Source organism: Xenopus laevis, chromosome 9_10S (assembly GCF_017654675.1).
Source record: "Xenopus laevis strain J_2021 chromosome 9_10S, Xenopus_laevis_v10.1, whole genome shotgun sequence".
Lineage (NCBI taxonomy): Eukaryota > Metazoa > Chordata > Amphibia > Anura > Pipidae > Xenopus > Xenopus laevis.
The window spans coordinates 7797278-7810832 of NC_054388.1; the positions used below are offsets into that span (position 1 = coordinate 7797278).

Here is a 13555-nt window from a genome sequence, read left to right on the forward strand (position 1 = left end):
AAAATTAACATCCTTTAAAATACAACCATGGCTTACTGTACATATTACAAATGTTACGTTGTTATTGTTTATGTTGACATTTGTGTTAAACCCTAAAACAATCTTTTGTGTTGTACCTACCCCTGGTTACACTCTAAATATCGAGCAGCAAATTTTTCCATTAGTCTGTCAATCTTTTGAGCTTCTCCGGGTAGACGAAATCCTTCCAGGAACATACGCAAAGCAGAGACAAAGTCCCTGTCGCAGAAATCTAACTGATCCACGTATGCATACATGACTTCTCTGTTAAACCTGTTGTTTTCACCCAAAAACTCCCCTATCTGGGTCTGTAAAATTAAAAAGAGTTTTAGAAACCTTTTTTTTTTTTTTGCCAAAGTGCAGGGACAACTAGGAGACGGAGGGTTGGATTTTTGATATTTAATGAGCTAAAAGCAGTAATCTGTTGGTACACCACTATCAAAACACTTTAATGCTGGGGTGGAGAGGAGATGCTGCATTTTTGCATTAGTATTGAACATTGCCACAGCGTCTATTGTTATACCCTCTAGCCCAGGGGTCAGTAGACTATTGCACGGGTCTAAATATAGTCAAGGTGTTATTGCACTGGGGTCTATCACTTCACTGCACTACACTGCCAATGAAAGTGTAACTGTATTGTATTAGATAAAACTATTTTGTTTTAACTGAATTCTGATTAAAAGGATGATTTTTATGATGTAGTTTTTATTTCTAAATTACACTACAAATAATTCACTCTACAATATAAAATTTCATTCCTGAACCAGCAAGTGTATTTTTTAGTTGTAATATCGGTGTGTAGGTGCATCTCAGCTCATTTTGCCTGGTCATGTGCTTTCAGAAAGAGCCAGCACTTTAGGATGGAACTGCTTTCTGGCAGGCTGTTGTTTCTCCTACTCAATGTAACTGAATGTGTCTCAGTGGGACCTGGATTTTACTATTGAGTGTTGTTCTTAGATCTACCAGGCAGCTGTTATCTTGTGTTAGGTGCTATCTGGTTACCTTTCTATTGTTCTGTTGTTGGGCTGCTGGGTGGGGGGAGGGGGTGATATCACTCGAACTTGCAGTACTGCAGTAAAGAGTGATTGAAGTTTATCAGTCACATGACTGGGGGCAGCTGGGAAACTGACAATATGTCTAGCCGCATGTCAGATTTCAAAATTAAATACAAAAAAATCTGTTTGTTCTTTTGAGAAACGGATTTCAGTGCAGAATTCTGCTGGAACAGCACTATTAACTGATGCATTTATGACAGTATAACTTTACAGGGGTTGTTCACCTTTGAAATAACTTTTAGTATGATGTAGAGAGTGATATTCGAGACAATTTGCAATTTGTTTTCATTTTTTATTATTTGTGTTTTTTGAGTTATTTAGCTTTTTATTCAGCAGCTCTTCAATTTGTATCTTAAGCAATCTGGTAACTAGGGTCCAAATTACCCTAGCAACGATGCATTGAGTGAGACTGGAATATGAATAGCAGATGGGCCTGAATAAAAGGATCAGTAATAAAAAGTAACAATAACAATACATTTGTAGCCTTACAGAGCATTTGTTTTTTAGAAGGGGTTAGTGATGCCCGTTGAAAGCTGCAAAGTGTCAGAAGAAAAAGGCAAACAACTTTAAAAAATAAATAATGAAAACCAATTGAAAAGTTGCTTAGAATTGGTTGTTCTAGAACATAATAAAAGTTACCTTAAAGGTGAATCACCCCTTTAAGCTATTGCTTTTGAAAATCTGAATGGGAACTCCTCAGATTGGCCACTGAGTGAGTTCTCTGTGGCCAATGTAGGGATCTACCGAACACTAGTTTAAAGGTGGTCATACAGGGCCAGATTTAAGATGCTGACTTGGTCCATATAGACCAAGTTGATATCTTGACTGCCCATATATGGGGTCCTAATGTTGGTCAGCCGGTTTAAGAATCCCCTCGGGGTAAGAACTACATTGGCTCCTTGATCCGATGGCCTGTATACCCATCCGATGGGGATTATGATAAGATCATTTGGCCCTAAATTGTGCTTAGTACAGGGGAATACTTAGTTATTAGGGAAATAATTATAAATGAGTTCTAAACATTTCCACCGATGCATATATAAAGGGACTATAAAAGACTAGTGACAAACCACTTATCGGAAATCGGAATACTTGTGCAAAATGCTTACAAAATCCAGACGGTCCTCCTGGTGCAAAAACTGAGCAATGTCCTGCGGCATGGTTCCAAGCATACCTTGCTCCTGTAAATACTGAGTCCCTCTTTTTGGCTTCTTGTTAAATCTGAAAGTTGTAGAATGTATTTACTGAAGATCTATTTGCAACAGTAAGTTATAGCAGGAGAAAGATGCCTAACTGTATGGGCTTGAGTAAATAATTACATAACATGAAGAAACAGCAGTACAGGTATGGTATCCGGTATCCGGAAACCAGTTATCCAGAAAGCTCCGAATTAGATAAAGGCAGTCTCCCATAGTCTCCATTTTATCCAAATAATTCACATTTTTAAAAATGATTTCCTTTTTCTGTGTAATAATAAAACAGTAGCTTGTACTTGATCCCAACTAAGATATTATTAATCCTTATTGGAAGTAAAACCAGCCTATTGGCTTTATTTCATGTTTATATGATTTTCTAGTAGACTTAGGGTCTGGCCACACGGGTAGATTCTGGGAGATTAGTCGCCAGGCGACAAATCTCCTCTTCTTTGCGGCGACTAATCTCCCTGATCTGCCTTCCGCCGGCTAAAATGTAAATCGCCTGGGGGCAGGCACGGGGATCACTTTGTTTTCCGAAGGCGCCCGAAGTTTCCTCGTTAGGCAATTACGGGCGACTTCGGAAAACTAAACACTCGGTGTGCCTGCCCCTAGGTGATTTACATTTTAGCTGGCGGAAGGCAGATCGGGGCGATTAGTCGCCGTGAAGAAGAGGAGATTTGTCGCCTGACGACTAATCTCGCCGAATATGCCCGTGTGGCTAGACCCTTAAGGTATTAAGATCCAAATTACGGAAAGATCGTTATCCAGAAAACCCCAGGTCCTGAGCATTCTGGATAGCAGGTCCCATACCTGTATTAACTTGTTCAAGTAACCACAACTATCATTCAGCAGTTAGCTTTTACCTGACTAGCACAGGTAGAATACAGAAGGCAAACATACTACTGAACAATATGTCGACCCACCCCCAACTAGGTCAGTTAGGATATAAATATGCTGACAAAAATATGGAACCAAGAGCTTACAATTCTATGCCATGCTCGATAATCTCCTTCTGCTGTTTAATCACTTCAAACTGCTCTGGGTCATCTGGAATGGATGTCTGGGTGCTGGTGCTGCCAATTCCTGAGGACACAGTCGAATCCTTAGAACTTACGCTGTACCTTCTCCCTGTGGTTTCCGGCGTTTTATTTTCACAGTTTTCAGGGTCAGAGTTTTTCTCCTGGTCTTAATAGAAGAAACAGAATTGATGGCAAGGACAATTAGCATGCATATTACTTGCTAAAACGACATTGTTGTTATTATGTCTGTTGCTGCACACAATAGCTGGAGGGTTGCAGTGGAGACTTCTCTACCATAGAAATATTTTCAGATGAAAAAGGCAGTGAAACATGCTCCTGTAACAGTACAGTTGTATATGGATACTGCTCCAGCTGATTTCTGCACTGAAATCCATTTTTCAAAAGAGAAAACATATTTTTTTATATTTAATTTTGAAATCTGACATGTGGATAGACATGTTGTCAGTTTCCCAGGTGGCCCCAGTCATGTGACTTGTGATAAACTTCAATCACTCTTTACGGCTGCACTGCAAGATGGAGTAATATCACCCCTCCCTTCTTCCCCCCCCCAAGCAGTCCATCAGCAGAACAATGGGAAGGTAACCAGATAACAGCTCCCTGGTAGATCGAAGAACAGCACTCAATAGTAAAACAAAATCCATGTCCCACTGCAGCTCCTTCAGTTACATTGAGTAGGAGAAACAACAGCCTGCCAGAAAACAGTTCCATCCTAAAGTGCTGGCTCTTTCTGAAAGCACATGACCAGGCAAAATGACCTGAGATGCACCTACACACCAATATTATAACTAAATAAATACACTTGTTGGGCTAGGAATTAAATTGTACATGGTAGAGTGAATTATTTGCAATGTAAACATTGTAATTTAGAAATAAAAAGTATACCATAAAAAACATGACAGAATCCCTTTAATTGGCGCACATCAATGGTGCACTAAAATGCGGGCACTTTTATTATTATTATTATTATTATTATAATATAGTTTCATATATATACTGTTTTATTTTTATCACTACTTTTCAGCTTTGAGTAAGAAAAACAGAACTGCATATTTTATTCAAATTCCATCCTGATTGCTCTTATGAAACCCAGTTCTTACCAAGATTAGATTGAAAGTTTGGATTCACATAGAGATCTCTGCTCCATTCCACCATACACTTCAGTATAGACACAAGGCATTCCAATCCCTTCTTTCTGAGGCATAGCTCCTAGGCATAAGCATAGAGAATTCATTTATTCATCTAATGTGGAAACTTCCATCAAATATTATTAAATATTATTGTCTATTTATTATTTTCTCCTTAGGCAAGACTTTGACTGCTAGAAGGAGAAAGTGAGATGGGTTGCTTAATTACCTGTAGTGGAGTCATTCCAAGCTCATGTCCGCTTCTTCCCTGAGCGATTTTAGACAAATCATTAACGAGACGTTCAAATATATTAGCAGCATTTAAATCACAGTCGTAGTTCACATAAATATCCACCACACACTGCGCATCTAAGGGTAAAAAATAAATGAACACATTTTGTCTGATTAATTTATTTACTTTATTGGAGAAATAATCAAGTCATTCGTATCGTCTTTATACCTGCGCAAATCCTTGTCAGTGTCTGTATAACCATCCACTTATGTTCAAACGAACTTGAAGAAGTCTCCAAAATATTTAAGAAGATTTCCTTAAAAAATACCTACAATGAAATGAAAGAAAAAAAAAAATGTGTGAATTTCAGATAAAATCACAAGGAATCATTTTCAGTAATATTCATACTTATTATAGTCTAGTCTGCTAATAAAAAGCCATCTGATTGTTTGTTATGGGTTAGTGCCCTATCCATACTAATCTAGGTATAGAATCATTATTCCGGAAACCTGTTATCCAAATAGTTATGAATTACAGACTGCATTTTAAATGAAATAATTCTGATTTTTTTTAAATTGATTTCCTTTTTTGCTGCAACATTGAAACAGTGCCTTGTATTTGATCCTAAGCTGCATATATCAATATTGGTGGCAAAACAGTCCTACAGAGTTTATTTAATGTTTAATTCATTTTGTAGTAGACTCATAATATGGACATCGAAATCACAGAAAGTCTCTTTATCCAGAAAACCTTGGGTACCAAGCATTCTGGATAATCGATCCAATACCTGTGTTACGTATATCACATAGCATCAATCTAGCAACTGTCCCACATGCAGCTCAAATGCAGTACTCCCTTGTTAGGCAATGCTATCCAACAGCTGGAGAGCCACAGAGAAGATACTGGGCCCAAGAGCAAAATGATTCATAGTCACCTCAACTCCAAGCTTCAGGGAAGATAACCCATATACAAATATATATATATATATATATAAATATGAACATTTCATGTTTGGATACATCTGGGGCCTGTAAACTTCACTGCACCGCAAGTGTGGCATAATCTTAAACGTTAGCTGTTTTAAATTAAAGATTGTTAAACATGCTAGTTATCCTTACCTCGACCTGCATTTTCAAATGCATTTTAAAGTTTGACAGCAACGTGAGAAATATGGCGAGTGAGAGTTCAAAGACATCAGGTACGGAAGACACTCCATTTTTTGATAGTGCCACACAGAGGTACTGCTTGATTGCATTTATGAACATTTCATGTGTTCTGAATACTGGACCTGCGTTCTGCAATACTGACAGCAGAAGCTGAAGGGAAATAATTTTAGAACGCAGCTCATGGGACCTTAGGGGGGGGAAAAAAAACAACTATAAGATTCAGTAACAAAATTGACTAGCCTCAACCAGACTCAATATAGCAAAGAGAGAAATTGCCAAGATAAACTTTCCCTTTAAACAATATCCAGAGGTATATGCTTACTTTGGATCTGGTGGGCCTTCACCAAGGGGTTTCATGGAAAGTTTACAGAGTGATCGGAATACGAGGAATGCATCTTTCTGTAGGATATGGGAGAATTTAGCACCAGAGTTCTGACCGTGGAGAGAATCGGACTCCTAGACAGTAGAAATTATAACAAAAAAGAAGGTATAAGGATTCTTATGTCAAAACAGCCTTAAATGGGAAGGAAAGGCCAAATTAATGACCTATTTTTTTATGAAACAAGTCAATATGTAATTACCAGGTAATCTGTAGAAGACACAGACTGTCCATCATCTGAAATCCCATTGGTTTGGATGCTTTCAGGGAGATCCAGAGAGGGTGGGACATCACCAGGCTCCGCTTCAGATGTGACAGTTTTATCAACATCTTCTTTCTTTTCCTGCTCTGCAAGTAAGAGTGAGAAATGAAAGAGTTTACCAAGCCACATTGAAATAAGATTCTCCAAATGTGTCCCAGCATTCTGCAGCTGTGGGAGAATACACATGATAATGCCTCCAGGAGGGCTGCAAAGCTTTAAATATATTTCTGGGAAATCACAGAGGATGATAAACTCAGTTTATTTGTTCTGTTTTAATAGCACAAAAGGCTGAAGGTGCAGACAGAGTAAGATTTTTCATGTTGGGTGTTTCAGGGATACACTGAAATGACTGGTGTCCAAGTTATATTTTCGTAACTACCAACAAATATTTATAGATTGACTTGGGCACATGTAATTAGTGATCAGTTAGCCTCAATGTAATTATGTGATTTGCAGCTAAATACTAGTTAAGTGATCAAGCTGCATGCATGTTTTATAGGTTTATCTGCAGAATCCATACATTTTATATGTAAAATCCATAAAGAGTCGATACATAATAAATAAATAAAATAAATTAAATAAATGTAAGAGAAACAATTATGATAAGGATATTCGAAGCTGTAACTAATCGATCTGGTGCAGAATATACCAAGCATTCATAAAGCAGACCCAAAATGATTTCTTTATTTTAGTCACAGATTCAGATGTATTAGATCAGCTCAGACAGATTTTAATCTGTAATTTGTTTATTAAGCCAATAAAGATGTGCACGGCTACTGGCCAAAGGTTGACACTGTCTAACATAACAAATTTTGGGAATTACTGGGCACATTTGTGGACGGAGTGTGAGACTAGGGATACACTGAATCCACTATTTTGGATTTGGCTGAACCCCCGAATCCTTTGCAAAAGATTCGGCTGAATACCGAACCGAATTTGCATATGCAAATTAAGGGTGGGAAGGGGAAAACTATTTTTACTTCCTTATTTGGTGACAAAAAGGCACACAATTTCTCTTCTTGCCCCCAATTTGCATATGCAAATTAGGATTCGGTTCGGCCAGGCAGAAGGATTCTGCCAAATCCGAATCATGCTGAAAAAGCCTGAATCCTGGCCGAATCCCGAACTGAATCCTAGATTCAGTGCATCCCTATGTGAGAGACCATAAAACTACAAATATACATACCTTTGCTGACAGAATCTGTATTGTCCTCAATAATATCAGCAGGAACAGGAATTTCCTCAGGGGCTGCACAAAATTTTAAAAAAAGAAATCCGTTTCTTAAACGATATTTAATTTGTAGCTCCTATACTCGTACTAAATGGAAAGGGCGCATTATATATTTACTTAGCATTTATAAAATGTATTGCAGTGTTCAAGGCAGACAAATGCTTTCTTTTTGAGGGCAGTTGGAACAAAGCATTCCTTCACCAAAGCCTTGAATTTAGAATCATTTTATAGATCGAACAGCGGCCAGTAATACTGCCTTCTCCTTGAAGAGAAACTAGCCAGCCTACTGCGCTATTACAGAATGTTCAATCCAACACCACCTTACAGGAACAGTTCAGTGTAAAAATAAAAACTGGGTAAAGATAGGCTGTGCAAAATAAAAAATGTTTCTAAAATAGTTAGACAAAACTGTAATGTAAAAAGGCTGGAGTGACTGGATATCTAACATAATAGCCAGAACATTACTTCCTGCATTTCAGCTCTCTAAAGGTGGCCACAGACGTAGAGATCGGACATCTCCAAACAAACGGATCTCTCACCGATTTGCCCACATTGAAGTGGGTATCGGGTTGATCCGATTGTGGGCCCTAGGGCCCAACAACTGGATCATAACGGATCCGATACGGGAGGTTGGATAGAGGGACCGCATACATGCATAGATGCGGCCCGACTGGATTTTTTAACCTGCATGATTGAGATCTGCCCAACTTTCAGCCAGATAGCGATCACAGAAGCCCGTCAGATGGCCCCACACGCGGACCAATAAGCTGCCAACTTGGTCTGTCTGCAGTTTTTATTGGCCCGTGTATGGGGTCCTTAACGCTGAGTTAGTCAGTGACTATAAGGGGGACTATCAGTGGAAACCAAGAGAGCGAAAAAGCAGGAAGTAGTGTTCTGGCTATTATGTTACACATCCAGTCACTCCAGTCTTTATACATTACAGTTTTGGCTAACTAACTATTTAGAAACAATTTTTATTTTTACACAGCCTTTCTATTTACCCAGTTTTTATTTTTACGCTAAACAATTCCTTTAAGGCAGTGATCCCCAACCAGTAGCTCCTGAGTAACATGTTCCTCTCCAACTCCTTGGATGTTGACCTCAGTGTCCTCAAAGCAGGTGCTTATTTTTGAATTCCAGGCTTGGAAGCAGGTATTGTTGCATAAAAACTAAGTATACTGCCAAGCAGAGCCTCATGTAAGCTGCCAGTCCACATAGGAGCTACCAAATAGCCAAACACAGCCCTTATTTGGCACCCGAGGGACTTTTTTATGCTTGTGTTGCTCCCTAACTCTTTTTACCTTTTAATGTGTCTCACGGGTAAAAAAGGTTGGGGTACCCCTGCTTTAAAGGAATTGTATAAAGGCTGGAGTGACTGGATGTCTAACATAATAGCCAGAACACTATTTCCTGCTTTGCAGCTCTCTCTTGGTTTACACTGAGACTTGAGGGGGGCACATGGGTCATATCTGTTGCTTTTGAATCTGAGCTGAATGCCGAGGATCAATTGCAAACTCACTGAACAGTTATGTCCCATGTGGCCCCCCTTCAAGTCGCTGACTAACTTAGAGAGCTGAAAAGCTTTGGAGCAGAAACTACATCGTTCAACACAGTATTGCATGGTGATCTGCTCCCCCAAATAAAAGCCCAGAGCAGTACACCTGGGCCCCATATAGTAATATCAACATTCCAGAAAACATATTAGCATAGGTTTTCCAGCAAAGGAAGCAGTAGTTTCCATGATTTATGTTTATTCACATCAGTGAGTTTCACAGTTTAATGCTCTGCTATATACATATTTATATGCACGTACACATAGTCAAGTATATTACCTGAGAGCTCAGACTCAGGCTCTACATCTGTTGTGACACTGCAGCTGTCTGTTGCCTGTGTTTGATCATTTCCTTCTGCAGCCTCCATGTCTTGTTCACGGTTTGTCACATTTCCATTTTCGGACACAGGAAGCTCATTTAGCAGATGGTTTTCATTCCTATGTTTGAGGTGCGGTGATCCCATTATTTTATTGGGTGCAGGCGAATGCATTTTTTGATTCTGTATCACATATTCCTGTTGTTCCTGCAGATAGAAGGAAGCACTGGTTTAATGATACGGTCATGTATATTACACAAATATGATGCAGATACTACATATAAACACACACTCCATTGGAACACGTCTCACAATTGACATGGCAGACTCAGTTTTATCTTTATATACATAGTTAATGGCAAAGGAAAGGCAACAATTAAGTAAGCTTTATTAGAAATGTCTATATAAATACACCAGTAAACCCTCATAGTAACGCTGCTCTGTGGCCTGTGTCAAAAGAAACCCAGCATTTCTTTCCTTCTATTGTGTACTCATGGGCTTCTGTATCAGACTTCCTGTTTTCAGCTTAAACCTCCAGGGCTAGGGCTTGAGCATGCTCAGTTTGCTCCTCTCTCCCTCCCTTTTCCCCCTCCCTCTATTGCTGTAATCTGAGCCCAGAGCTATGAGAGAGCAGGGAGAAACTCAGGCAGGAAGTGATGTCACACCAAGCTAATATGGCAGCTGCTATCCTAAACAAACAGAGAGCTTCTAGAGCTGTTTACTCAGGTATGGTAAAGCATTCTGCAGAATAAATATAGTTTTATAGCTTGCAGTATTGTGCCTAATCTATTGGCAATAAACTGCTTCGGTAGGTTTCCTTCTATTTAGTTTACATTTACAGCACCGACAGCTGTAGATGCCTGTGACTGATTCAAGAAGAGGGTAGAGTTTAGAAAACACAGAAACAGACATGCAACATGCACATTTATGAATTACCGCTTGGTTTTCCATTCTGATGAATATAACGTTGAGCATCTGGGTCAGTGTGGCTTTGGCCGTGGTCTGATTTACCAGGTTTTTGCTTGCCAGATAGATATTGTAACATGTCCTGACCGTCTGAAGGATGGTTCCATCGTGGATTTCAACAAAGGGGCATGTAACAACTGTGAGCAGAGCCTGAAGGACAATAAAAGAAGACATTGTCACTCAGTAAACAAAAAACAAACCTGACATGGAGTCAGGAGCTATATTACATGCAATAAAACATGAGACTAAGGAAACACATTGCCTTCCCTGTTGGCATCATTTCAATCATTTGCTCAGTTTTAATACTAACTACTCCATAATGTTAGCACTGCTCAGGAAAATGGACTTTAAATTAGGGATTCACTATTTTGAATTCAACCGAACCTCTGAATCCTTCGCGAAAGATTTGGTCGAATACCGAACCGAATCCTAATTTGCATATGCAAATTAGGGGTGGGAAGGGGAAAACATTTTTTACTTCCTTGTTTTGTGACAAAAAGTCACGCGATTTCCCTCCCCGTCCCTAATTTGCATATGCAAATTCGGATTCAGTTCGGCCAGGCAGAAGGATTCGTCCGAATCTGAATCCTGCTGAAAAAGGCCGAATCCCGAACCGAATCCTGGATTCGGTACATCCCTACTTTAAATGCATTGATCCAGAGGTTGTGTAGGGTTCCATACAGTGAGATGAAAGCCAATAGCAACACTTCAAGAAGAAGGTTTTTATTACCTTTATGACTTGTAACTGTACTCCCTCGTCAGTTTGGGGGCCTTGGAAACAGCTGCAGATGGTTTCAACAATCCGATCGATGAGGCGCTTTCCAGGTGCTCCTTTATCCGGAGCATTGCCCGTAATGTGCCCATAGGCAATAAGTTTCTAGGAATAATTTTAACAGTCAATGTCTATGCTTCTTTTTAGATAGGACAATTCAGAAAACATGACTGCAGCAATGATCTCTTTCCTCTCACACACATCTATCCAACTGATCAAGTTGTCTATTAATTGTACAGATAATTTAAATGCCTGAGATAAACAGTCTCCCTGAATATTTCCAAAGTAAAGTGAACCTGGCAAAGCAAATATTAAAGGGGACCTGTCACCCTAAGAAATAATTCCTAATTCTTTTCTATTAGGTTAGCTGAGCAAAATGAATTTACTTACACTATATTTATTGTTTACATGTTGTTTCATTCAGTTTTGGAATTACACAATCACAACATTAAGACAAAGTGTGCATCACCCCCTAAAATCTTGTGTATGCACCAGAATGGGGGAACCGGATGCCCATGCGAAGTGCACTACACAATTAGGAGGAAAGGGGGAATAGGAGGAGGGTAGTGACCTCTAGGAATTGCTGAATGCAAAGTGAAAGTAAGTGCCTGTCCCACCTCTATGCCTCAGGCATAGGTAATATTTGATTGACAGCTCAGATATTTAACAGCTTTAAAACAGGTATGGGTGTTTTAATGAAAAAAATAACTTAGGTTCCATGTTTAGTTTGCAAAGGATTTTTATGATACAGCTTTTTATGTGTAGGTGACAGGTCCCCTTTAAAATTAGTTAAATGGTATATCTATTGGACCAATTAAAGAGGGGTGGTGCTAATAAATGATTTTATTAACTGGCACCGCCCCTTTTTTCACTAACCCAGTAGCTCTGTTTTATATTTCTAAATACCATTTTTTTTTTATATTTAAATACCATTTTTCAGCAGCAGAAAACAGTAATTACCTGCAAGCAGTCCAGGGATGTACTAACTACTCGAGGGGATTTCAACTGACAGGCCAGCTCAAATGGGAGAAAATACTTATCGGCCTCAATGAATTTAGATTTGGATGGAGTTGCAGTTCCTTCCCTGGAATAAAAGACATTAACACAACTTTAGTTTTATATAAAAAGGTAAAAGTGATTTATGTCTTTACATATTTAACGCTCAAAAAAAGCTTCACAAAATACAGTTTGTATAATAGAAATGCACCTTATAAACCAGTATCCTAACTACTCTACTACAGGTATGGGATGGGTTATCCTGAATGCTCAGGACCTGGAGTTTCCTGGATAATGAATCTTTTTGTAATTTGAATCTCCAGACTGTAAGAATATAATTTCTACTAGAAAATCATATAAACATTAAATAAACCCAATAGGCTGGTTTTACTTCCAATAAGGATTAATTATATCTTATTTGGGATCAAGTACAAGCTACTGTTTTATTATTACACAGAAAAAGGAAATCATTTGGATTTTTTTGGATAAAATGGAGCCTTTCCGTAATTTCGGAACTTTCTCGGGTTTTCGGAATAACAGATCCCATACTTGTAAATGAATTATCGTACTACCATCAGTATCCCTTATAACGTTTCTGCTCCTTAGTAAAACTTTCATACATACCACAAATAAACATGTGGGGTTGTACTTACTTCTGGGATATAAGCTCAGACTTGATTTCCTCTGCAACAAAAAAGGGAAAAGTCAGTGATAATGAAAATGCTAATTAATTGATATAAGGCTACTGCCTACGGAAACCACAAGTCCCTCTAAAGGCAGCCATAGATGCATTGATAACATCGTATGTAACAAAGTTTTGTACGATATTCAGTTTATGCATGCCAGGAGACTAGAGGAATATGCTATAGTTTGATATCGCAGAGCAAACTGAAAAATCCTTGATTTTGTGACCTGCATAATGAACTTTGCTCATCTTTAAGCCAATTGGGGGGAGGTAAGTGGTAACTCATAATCATTATATATATCTGTACAAACTCAACTCCTTGCAGACAGGGGCTGGGGGGAAATAGTAAAAAAAACAAACTAATGATCTGTGCTTAAGGGGTGGTTCACCTTTAAATCAACTTTTAGTATGTTATAGAATGGACGTCTCTAAGCAACTTTTCAATTGGTCTTCGTTATTTATTTTTTATAGTTTTTTTTTAGAATTATTTGCCTTTCCTTCTGACTCTTTCCAGTTACCAGATGGGGTCACTGACCCCATCTAAAAACAAATGCTCTGTAAGGC

The 13555-nt window shown here is 38.7% G+C and overlaps 1 protein-coding gene across 1 annotated transcript in view; it reads right to left on the minus strand.

Annotated features, from left to right (window-relative positions):
- The window catches only part of LOC108702581 (brefeldin A-inhibited guanine nucleotide-exchange protein 2), a 41409-nt gene that overhangs the window by 22382 nt on the left and 5472 nt on the right, over positions 1–13555 (minus strand). Inside the window, exons 2-16 of the mRNA XM_018238141.2 lie at positions 12960–12990; positions 12271–12394; positions 11269–11415; positions 10509–10688; positions 9536–9779; positions 7659–7721; positions 6413–6558; positions 6154–6287; positions 5784–6018; positions 4894–4993; positions 4663–4802; positions 4407–4515; positions 3253–3454; positions 2183–2294; positions 121–326 (exon numbers count right to left, since the gene is read on the minus strand). Coding sequence (XP_018093630.1) covers positions 121–326; positions 2183–2294; positions 3253–3454; positions 4407–4515; positions 4663–4802; positions 4894–4993; positions 5784–6018; positions 6154–6287; positions 6413–6558; positions 7659–7721; positions 9536–9779; positions 10509–10688; positions 11269–11415; positions 12271–12394; positions 12960–12990 — 2173 coding nt within the window. The remainder of the gene's footprint in view (positions 1–120; positions 327–2182; positions 2295–3252; positions 3455–4406; positions 4516–4662; positions 4803–4893; positions 4994–5783; positions 6019–6153; positions 6288–6412; positions 6559–7658; positions 7722–9535; positions 9780–10508; positions 10689–11268; positions 11416–12270; positions 12395–12959; positions 12991–13555) is intronic.